The following is an 11,299-nucleotide window of genomic DNA, read 5'->3' as shown; positions in this document are numbered from 1 at the left end:
GTAGTCAAATCCTCCAAAATACCACTTTAATCTGCAGAATCCAATAGAAATACAACTACTGAAGAGTGATGGTTTCACAAAGTGAATAAAGAATTAACAGCACACTGATCTTTCTGCTCACCAAACTACTCTAGCATCCTGTTCCCTGAGTAGGCATAGGGAGATTTGTTACTTCCAGTAGTATTTCTCAAAGAGGAAGAGCAATTTTTTTCCCCCAAATCCACAAGCTACCTACCATTTACCTGCATTATGGTTGAAACTGCTCTTTTTCTATAGTTCAGAGCTTTACAAAACTATTACCTAAAGTCACCTTGTCTCCTAAACAGGAGAAAAATGCAGGATGTATTTTGCAGTGCTGCTTGCAATAACGCAAAACATTCCCAAGCCTGTTATGGAGTACAAATTGACAACCAAATAACAGTACCAATTTCGTTAATAGTTTGGGGTTCTTATTTTCTTCCTTTTAGTTTCTTCGTTGACAACTGCCTCTTGAAACAACACCCAGTCCAAACTTTGTTTTCAAGCCCTTCCCCCCAAAAAAACAAAATAAGTTACAAACAGCACACAGCCACATTTGCTGCCTTTACAACAGTTCAGATTCACCTCTTCAAATTAGAAAAGGTCAGCGTGATCTTTCTTGCCTGCTTTTTTTAATTGCTTAGATCATCTCACTTACCCACAACTTGCAGAAAAACAACAATCATACAAAAACACTTCTTCAGGCCTGACACATTAGGTTAGTTAAAATACATCACACTTAACTCTATTCTGCTTATTAGCTCATTGTTTTTCTGAGCACAGCTCACGTCAGCAAAAATGTCAACTTTTGAGAAATCTACCCTGACAGCCAGTATCGTACGGTCCCTGAAAATTTTCATTTGTGCTACAAATAAAAGCAAGTAGCATTTTCTGGGGACAGCTGGTACAAAATGACATACTGCAATTGAGGAAGGTATTAAAGTCACATCTAGATAAAGGTTATTTATAACATTGGAACTGCCAGCTAGCCCAGCTGCATTCTCATTGAGATTAATATTTGATTAGGAACACTCCAACACTTTCAAGTGACAACTTCTGCTTGTTTCTTCTAATGAGTTATTACCTGTGTCCTTTCCAACAGATTTTGAACATTCTGAAATCATGCAGCCAAGAGAATTAAAAAATTTGGGACCAATTCAACAGTCACATTGGAGAATTTGAGAAACAGCACACTGAAGCTAATTTAACTACCTACTGCCTTCAAGGCATAATGATCTCTCATGTGAAGGAAGATGGGATACGTCATTTTTTATTCATACACAGTTGCAGAACCGTTATTTGGGGAAAAAAAAGGTGATGTTTTTAATTGTTAAGGCTTGGTAGCAACCTAAAGTGAAATAAGATAGGTGTGAAGATATTCTCAAATAATGTGTTTAAAGGTAGCTACCGAAGTATTACAGAGCAGTGAAATGCATACATCTGCGGTAACATGCGAGGAAAATGGTGGTACCTGCTATTTGCTGCGCAGATTGCTATCTGCATGCTCATGGTATCAATAAGAACTAATGGCTTTACAAAGAAAGTGACAAAACTTACAATCCCCTTTTGGGAGAAATTAGGTGTTACCAACATTTTTTTTGATCAACAAAAAATTTGATTGGTTAACACAAAATTTGTATCTGAAAAAAAACAAACACATACCTACACACCTATATGTAACAATTGATTAAAGTTTCCCTTTTCTACAGTTCACAAAGGCTCAACCCACCTCCAGTTTCCTCCTTGAACTAGCATAACAACCACCACCAGACAGGAGCAGGAACTAAATTATTTCAGAAAGCTCCCTGCGTCCTTTTGATACCACATATGCAACTGTCAAAGAAATGCTGTTCTGCTAAGCACTAAGGCTGCATCCCTACAGGCAGCCGTGAACACATTCTGTACAAAAACTAGGCAACCCAGAATCCCCATTAGCCCTCAAGAAACAAACGAGTGGTATATGCTGATTTATCTGCTGATAAAGCAACAAAACATCAGTGCATTACCTGTGTTTCACATTTTTATTTTAGAAAGTGAACATACCATTAAAAAAGAAAATGCACAGAGTTAAAAAAAAAAGTAAACATAAGACTAATGACAAATTCTCAAAAACATAAAATAATTTTACCTAGTGAGTCCCAACTGTTAAATATACTTCCACCATAGAGAAGTTCTACTTCATTATATTACCAGTCTCTTGATTAGGTACACAAAGGCAACACTTTCCAGTAAATTACCTAGTCATTAGAAGATCAACTTCAGGAATCACTGAATAATACATCATGGACAAATATTTTCATACCACCCAGGAGGCAATCTAATATACATATGTCACAAGGTACATCTTTGTGAGGTATTACAGTACATGGGAACCATTCCCTTTGCTTTCTAAGGAATAAATTCTCCTTCAGCAGCTCCACCAGCTAGCCAACTACAGAGTGCTGCCACAGCTTCCAAATCCCATCAACTTTTCTCAGGAATTTTCTTTCTGTAACAGATGACACAAATCAAGATTAAGATGAGTCAAGACAACAGTTACTGAAGACAGGGAGGCTCAAAAGAAGAAGCTGCCTGCTACTCCAAATGGGCACTAGACAATTCCAAATCAGAAGCTTCAGCTGCTCAAGAATATTTAATATCTTTAGCTTGAGCATTGCCATTTGTGGCAAAATGAAAGCATACAGGAAAATAATTCTGAAAGAAAATTAATTTCTAAAATAGAGAAGTCATTTCTCATTTAACCAAAGTGCACTGCACAAATCTGAAGACACAGCTGGTATTACGCAACCCACTTGTATTTTTAAACAGACTGCGGAAGGGAAATATCAAGTCGTTCTGTCCATGTGATCTTCCAGATTCATGTATCTGTCCTAGACCTAAACACTTCCTACACCTCCTGCATTCTCATCTCCAAAGAAATTCCTCTCATTTCTTCCAAACAAGGACCTTTTACACTTCCAGTCCATCACTTTCCTTCCAGGAAGCAAGAGAAGAAATGTTGGAGGATTTTCATTCCACAAAACCTTTCATCCCTTTTTCACTGTACGTTGGAACAGGTACCTTGGCCCTCTGGGACTGGGGCTTAACTCAACTCAGAAGTCAAAGGCAGAAGAGCCTCAAAGATAAACTCCTAAGAATTAGTTCACCATTCAAATTATTTGGGAAGGAGCTAAGAAGAAATAAATATCTTCAAGATTATTCTGGTTCTGTACAGAGGAACTTACCTGCTTTTCCATATTTGCTATACAACTGGTTTTTCACTGTCTTGTTTTTCTTCAGAGTCTTCATCAGATCCTGAACAGGAAGAAAGGAATGTTATTTGAGAGAACTACCAGTAATGGCTCATCAAAAGGTAATTCAAAGTAACTATTTCTCCAAAATATTTAATTTTAGATTGCTTATTTTGTTTTCAGATGTTTCATCTTGAAGGCTTCCTCCCCTCCAGTTACTGAACCCCAAAACCAGCAGTGGGATCATTCCTGAAATACCTATCCTTGTCAAGGGATTCAGTTAGCATGTGCTTCAAGTTTTCTCTACAACACAATCAGGACAATCAACTCCTAAATAGGAGCTCACTGGAAAGCAGGTTTTTCTCACTTGGTGTTTCCTGCCCTTCAAAAGACAGCTATGGAAAACATGTGTGAAACACCAAAATACTCTGCTTTACAAAATTAATAATTTCTGTAACTAGTGTTCTTGCAAGAAAATGTCTCACTCTAAGCTCACTCCTTTACCGTTTGTCTTCTCTCCCCTTTATGATCCCAGCTCTTTTCTGTGACAAAGTGCTAGAGGGCCCCAGAAAGAAAATTTAGCTGACCACAACACCACACGCACAAAGATGGCCCCTGCAGGTGGCAGGGCTTTGCTGGACAGTGATTAGACAGATCAGTCATTTCAGGGAGAGCAAGAAAGTACTAAGCACGTGCAGTGAGCAGTGCTGAGCTGCAGTTTAAGCTACAGTCCAGACTGCAGATGTCTCTGTCTACACCTGAGGTGGCAGTCAGCCCCATCTAGGATGATAGAGGAAATTCTCACTCTGTGCATTGAACATGCATGTCTTGGGCAGTTCAAAGGAGTAGCTGTTTTCAGGCTGACTTTCCACATGCTACACCTGGAATGATTACTTGGCAATGAAGTGTTACATTGAAGATGAAGGGTCAACCCATACAACCAAGTGGATAGAAAAGGATGCTTGAACATGTGTACCTTCAAAGGAAGCAAACTCTTAACAGCCTGTTGTAAACGTCACCTCCTGACAGCAAAGATCTGTTTTTAGATGTATCACTGCGCAAGTGGAAGGGTTTATTTAGCCTGCGTGATCATGAGGAATAGTTTACCTCTACATACTTTTCCAACCAATACGTAGAGTAAATTGTCTAAAAATTGTTCTTAAAAAATTGAAAGTTTGTCTTATATAAAAAAAACACCATATAATTTTGAAGAAATTACTATTTTCAAGCCATGTTACTCCCCGTGATCGTGCTACTGAATAAGGATTTAACAATTTCCATGTGGAAGAGATTGCAAGTTTATGTGGAATCACTGAAATGGTTCTTGATTTACATAGTATGCTGGTACAGCACAGCGTTATACTCAATGTTGTCTTAATGCTTTCTCATCCCTAGATGGAGCTCTAAGTTCTTTATAACACCAAGACATTCAGCAACTATACAGGCTGCCACTAAACTGTGCGGTATCGCCAACATTTGTATCTCTATCATGCAAGACTGGCAGAAGTCTCTGTAGCTATTAGTGGATATTTGTATTTTAAATCCTGGCTGCTCTTGGCTTGGACTGGCGCACGCTTCGCTGGGTTAGAAACTGGCTGGATAGCCGGGCCCAAAGAGTCGTGGTGAATGGAGCCAAGTCCAGTTGGAGGCCAGTCACTAGTGGCGTCCCCCAGGGCTCGGTGCTGGGGCCGGTCCTCTTTAATATCTTCATCGATGATCTGGACGAGGGCATTGAGTGCACCCTCAGTAAGTTCGCAGATGACACCAAGTTAGGTGCGTGTGTCGATCTGCTTGAGGGTAGGAAAGCTCTGCAGGAGGATCTGGATAGGCTGGACCGATGGGCTGAGGTCAACTGCATGAAGTTCAACAAGGCCAAGTGCCGGGTCCTGCACCTGGGGCGCAATAACCCCAAGCAGAGCTACAGGCTGGGAGAGGAATGGTTGGAGAGCTGCCAGGCAGAGAAGGACCTGGGAGTGATGGTGGATAGTCGGCTGAATATGAGCCAGCAGTGTGCTCAGGTAGCCAAGAAGGCCAACGGCATCCTGGCTTGTATCAGGAACAGTGTGACCAGCAGGGCTAGGGAGGTGATCGTCCCCCTGTACTCAGCTCTGGTGAGGCCGCACCTCGAGTACTGTGTTCAGTTTTGGGCCCCTCGCTACAAGAAGGACATCGAGGTGCTTGAGCGGGTGCAGAGAAGGGCGACGAAGCTGGTGAGGGGCCTGGAGAACAAGTCCTACGAGGAGCGGCTGAGGGAGCTGGGCTTGTTCAGCCTGGAGAAGAGGAGGCTCAGGGGTGACCTTATCGCTCTTTTTAGGTACCTCAAGGGAGGCTGTAGCGAGGTGGGGGTTGGCCTGTTCTCCCACGTGCCTGGTGACAGGACGAGGGGGAATGGGCTTAAGTTGAGCCAGGGGAGTTTTAGGTTAGATGTTAGGAAGAACTTCTTCACTGAAAGGGTTGTGAGGCATTGGAACAGGCTGCCCAGGGAAGTGGTGGAGTCACCATCCCTGGAAGTCTTCAAAAGACGTTTAGATGTAGAGCTTAGGGATATGGTTTAGTGGAGGGCTGTTAGCGTTAGGTTGGAGGTTGGACTTGATGACCTTGAGGTCTCTTCCAACCTAGAAAATTCTGTGATTCTGTGAAATATATTGCATAGCACAGCAGAGCTTTACCAAAACAAATTTACATTTTAAGGTAAGAAGACTGACATGGAATCCTGGGGTTCATTCTGGGTCCACTTAATTCAAAGGAATTACTCATTTCCTTGAAATGCCTGCAAGCACATTCTTAAATCTTGGAGTATTTCAATTTATTTTTTGATCACCTCCATTCAGTTGCTGTGCCATTTTATTTCAGAATATCTTTTTTGTAACGACTCTGGGGCACGTCAGAAGACCCACCAACTACCTATATTGTAATTCATCTGATAGGTCATTACTAAACTGAATTACTAAGAAGCTTATGTTTTAGGATTGTAAAGTACACTTTCCATTTAAAAAGGAAAATAGTTTCCCCCTTCATCCCCCACCACTTTACACTTCAAAAGAGGGGTGGAGGGAGGAGGGAATATGCAGAAGTTTAATGCCAGTAAGAACAACCATTCATTATACAGACATAACTACCTGCTACGGATTCAGGAGGAGAATAGAACTGCCCATCAGAGAGGACCCCTGGGTGAAGAAGAGCTGCTCGTTCAGAGGCATCCTGCGCTATCAAAAACCCTGAAAGGAAGAAAAAAATCCATGTTATTAGATAGCATCTTAATGATCAAGTCTTGATCAAGATCAAGCACCTTAAAGACTGATGTATTCTATTACCACTCCTAGTAAGTTACATGTACTTCTATAAATTGCTGAGAAAAATGAAAACTGTTCGTTTAACGTGCCTTCTGTACCTTTATGCATCTAAAGAAGCACACTACAGCAAAACATGGGTACTGTACACAAGTTAAGGAATCCTTCTTTCCACTGTGTGCATTAGGATGCATTATGTAAATTTAAATTCATCAATATTCACTGGCTAAGTAAAATTTTGAAATATATTTTTTTAATGCTCGGTGAGCTGCTATGCATAACCAAATAAAGTTCCTCATTTACAGCTTGGTTCCATTTATTTGTCTCAACGCACCTAGTAACTCCAAATCCTTTGGCTCGATTTCACCCCAAATCAGGAAAACACACTAGATCCCAGGGCTATTCTATTGCGTAAAATACAGGACAAAAAAGGGATTGGGAAAGAATGGAATTCATCTCATCCTTACTGCCATCAACAGGTCTTCTGATAAGTAAAGGGGCAAAGATGACGTTTTAGACCAACATAAAGCTATTAAACTTCTATTGTTTACTCTCAGTCATGTAAAGACTGATTGGAGAAAAACAAAGAAGTTTGATGTTTAACTGAATCAGGAGAGTTATCTGAGGTGGCAAGCAATTATGTTGGAAAGATTTATTTTTAGTCAATCAACTATTTTTACATATAAATTTATCTTACTAACCCGTTGGAAGTCTCCAAAGGAGATACTTCTTTTACTTATATTTCCATTCTGTCCAAAAGAGGGAGAACAGTCTCCATACTTAACAAGTCACAAGACAATGGAAGACATTCTGGGAGGATTTTAGCTTTAAACCCTGCTCACAGAAGGTAATTTTTAGAACTGGAAATCTTTATCAATGGAAAGACAGGTGTTTTTTTTTGTTTGTTTTTTATTTTTTTTTTCCTTTAAAGGCACAGACATAATATCTCCAAATTGTGAACACTAGCATTAGGTTTGCTGTTTTCTTTTTTTCTTTTTTAAAAACAAACATGAAAGATGGCAAAATTTCAACTTCCATCCCCAAAGACAGTTGAGAAAAGTACCTGGTTAAAAAGCAAAAGCTTAAAATCTTGCTTCCTTACCTGCCTCAGACCAACTTAAGAGCAAATAAGACCCTACATAAATACCATCATCCACCACAATCTGCCTATGCTGCTCATCACGTCTGACTTAATTCCCTAAAACCTGAATTTTCTGGTGAAACCCTTTCTTTTTTTAAAAAACAGAGTTCAAATACAACGCATGTCTAAGTAAATACCATCTATTTGAAGCTTAGTAAGAATGAAGAAAGAAAATATCACTGATTTCCCACAGGATTACGAATATCATCAAGTATCTACATGAGTCATTTTCTTTGTCTATGAATATTTAGTATAAAACATGCAAAAGTCTCTGAGGTGGTTAGATTTCTTATTTCAGTGTAATGTAACTGTATTTCCTCACCCCCTCAAAAAAATTTAAAAAACACAAATAAACAATATCCTAAGTTTCCCTTTCTCTAGGCAAAACTGAATGTACTCAATTCAACCAATTTCTACCTCAGAGTGGTAGAAAAGAGGAGGAAAAAGACTGAAGTAGAAAGACTGCATTTCCGTGAACTAAGGAATGACAGCATCCATACCCATGTAAAGGTTTTGGTTTTACCTAATAGATTAACATCCTTCCAGTGGCATTTCAGACTGTATTTCTGATTGCGATGTACAAGTAAGAGGTTTGCTGTACAATTACTTGCCTGCTGTTGAAACTAACAAAGCATTTGAGGCAGAAATCTATGCTTTCTTTTCCTCACCAACCAAGAAACATTCTCTTTCAACTAAACCAGTGGGTTTCCTCCATTTATTTGAATACATTCAGTGTCAGATGACCTGCTGCCTCATCTTGAATTCATACTTGCTCTGGTCTCATTCTGTGCATGAAGCAGACTCTCCATAATACTTTGCTTTCCCTTTTCCACCTCAAAGGAAGAGTCAGTGACACAGAGTTAATTATTGTGCCTACCCTCTGCAGAAGAGGGGCCAATTATTCTATGCATTACTCAGAAAGCAAAATTTTACAAGCCCAAGCCAATTAAATTTTCATGTCTTAAACATACAGAATTAGATATGCTCTTGAAGTGTTTGTCAACTAACTGATCTGTCCCTTGTAACTTTGCCTCCTTAAGTTAATAAAACCCCTACTTCTTTGAAGACATATTTTCCTTTACAGAAAAGGAAAAAAATATGCCATATGATTTAATTTTTCCACAGCTCTTCAATTTTTTTGAGAAACTGAAAGAAGCATTCTTCTGCCAGACAATATGGAACTAAATGCTGCCAACTTCAGTAACTGATGAAGAAATAACAAAAGCTTACTGTTTTCTTCTTCAGCTTCTTGTGGTAACACTTTAAAGTCTAAGAACCAGGTTTCAATCCACGCAAGTATGAAGGATATGATGGGCAGCACATAGCCAAAAGCACCCTGTGAGAACAGCTTGAAGGAAACAAAACCAAGCAGCATTATAGAAATTTACCTGAAGAAATTTGCTTTCAAAAACCAGCAAAGCAAAGCAAACGTTTGATTAGAATATATACCTGTGAAATAATTACTTTTGCTAATAAAAAGGCACTGGTCACTGCTGTTGTAAACTGAAAGAGACAGGGTAAGAAAAGTTAAGATTAGTAATTGGATTTACTTCTCATTTCTGCCATTGTATCAGTTGCAGCTTTAAATAATTTACTAACAGCAAGATTATAAATTAATTTTATTATACTTGATATGTTTTTTAAGTGTTATTAAAATAGCCTCATTAATATGGACAGTCTTTTTAATACAGACAGCTCCAAATACATATCTGACTTCTATATAGCAGACAGGCAGTTTAGATGCTACACAGATGATGCATTGTATAAATTGTGACCTTACTCTATAATGAAAAAACAGTATTTTATTCATCAACTCCCTTTAAAAAAAAAAAAAAAAGAACAGTAAATCCAACTATTTGGGGAAAAGTGAATAGCAATTGCTCCAAATGGTTTTTTCCACTACCATCCAAATCAAAAGATCCATTTCAAATATATATTTGCGTGAGGGAACTTGAACTAATATTTTAATTCACATTCTGATATTATGAAAAAATGAAATCACTTTGAAGACTTGATATTCCCTGACATGATTGAAAAATAGCAGGTGACAAGCTTTTGAACTCTATTAATGTGTTTGAGTGCAGTGATTCTTTAAATAGCAGAACCTAACCAGGGTCTGGTAAGCACGAGCAGAATTTTAAAGACTACCAGCTTCTTCAAAACCTTCACTGAAGCAATAGCTATATTCATTGTTTACCACCACGTCATTTTTGCCCTCGTCGCCTCACAACCAACTGTATCAGGTTGGAGGATATAATTGGAAGAAATACTCTAAAGCTACACAACTACGGACAAAGGATTTTTGGATACGTGCACTTAATTTAAAAAAATAAATCACAATCAGAGCACCAGTAACTGTTATTTGTATCATGCTAATACCACAATTTCAAAAATATCATGACAATCTCAGATTACTAAAGAAACCACATGCTACTCACTTGAAGAAGGTTATACATGAATTCATTCCACATGGACCTACTACAGTGTAATGGAAAAAAGTCTGAGATTGCTGGATTTCTGGTACCATAAATGTCAGTTCTTTTTGAAATACAGTTCAATACTTCTGGTTCAAACATAGCTCAAGCAGTAAGTCAGACATATCAAATGGTTATGACCAGCCTTTCATGCTGGATTCAGTTAGTTTTCAATTTGTGTTAACATGATATCTAATAAGGAACACACTCACTATACTATTAAATTCAGGTCTTTAGGCTTAAAATCTTCCAGACGTTTTAGTCTGTTACTGTAAAATGAATTTTTATATACAGAATCAAGATGTTTCTTAACATACAAACATTAAGAGGCATCTAAAAATGTGTTTGATCCATTTTAGTTAAAACTCCATTATGCTTGGCTACTACTCACAGCTATCGCCCACCAATGGCGCAGTCTGCACATTGCATATGCAAGTATTAACACCTTAAATCGAAAGACTGCCAGTAGCTATAGAGAAAGGAAAAAAAAAATGTTGGTTAATTCAGGAACACAGAAGAACCACAAGATTCTCAGCTGACTGAAAACACAACTGCTCACAAAATAAATTATAACAGGGCAATCCAAGTTCTGCTATTGAGAAACAAATTTGGAGGTGGTTTTGCTTATTAAAACAGAAAAAGAATATCATTTCCCATTTTTAAAGCACACAGCTGATGCTACTCACATGCCTCCATAGATTCAAATATAAAAGCATGTGCAATTCCACAAATATAAGTTAGAAACATAAGAAAGCTACACAAAACATATTTATGATTATTTTACCTGACTGGAATCTAAACTGTTAAATCTGGATGCAGTTAATCCAGCAAATACCTTGAACGTCACTGCACATCTCACTAATCTTACCAGTGCACTGCTGTGCCAATAGTATCATTAAGAACTGTAAAGATTTAAAAAAAATGCAACGGGAAGATGGGATTTTTTAAAAAACAATTTTCTGCTTACTTAATGTTTAGATATTTACTGAAATATCAATATTGCAATGATCAATTATTCTTTATGGAGATGCCTGCAGAAACAAGCAGTTACAAATATTTTTAAGGTGAAGATAAATTATGCAATTTCTCAGCCAGAAAAAAATGAAATCAATAGCAGACGGATGAGATTACTGACCCTAACCTTCA

General features: G+C 38.2%; 1 protein-coding gene across 1 annotated transcript in view; it reads right to left on the bottom strand.

Annotated features, from left to right (window-relative positions):
- Window positions 1–2,083: 2,083 nt before the first annotated feature.
- Window positions 2,084–11,299, bottom strand: part of STARD3NL (STARD3 N-terminal like) — a 29,497-nt gene continuing 20,281 nt past the window's right edge. The window contains exons 4-9 of the mRNA XM_084281900.1: window positions 10,545–10,622; window positions 9,129–9,182; window positions 8,910–9,027; window positions 6,368–6,466; window positions 3,243–3,312; window positions 2,084–2,506 (exon numbers count right to left, since the gene is read on the bottom strand). Coding sequence (XP_084138026.1) covers window positions 3,260–3,312; window positions 6,368–6,466; window positions 8,910–9,027; window positions 9,129–9,182; window positions 10,545–10,622 — 402 coding nt within the window. The 3' untranslated portion in view covers window positions 2,084–2,506; window positions 3,243–3,259. The remainder of the gene's footprint in view (window positions 2,507–3,242; window positions 3,313–6,367; window positions 6,467–8,909; window positions 9,028–9,128; window positions 9,183–10,544; window positions 10,623–11,299) is intronic.

Source organism: Netta rufina (assembly GCF_964035555.1).
Source record: "Netta rufina genome assembly, chromosome: 2".
Classification (NCBI taxonomy): domain Eukaryota; kingdom Metazoa; phylum Chordata; class Aves; order Anseriformes; family Anatidae; genus Netta; species Netta rufina.
This window is presented reverse-complemented; position numbering and strand designations above follow the sequence as displayed.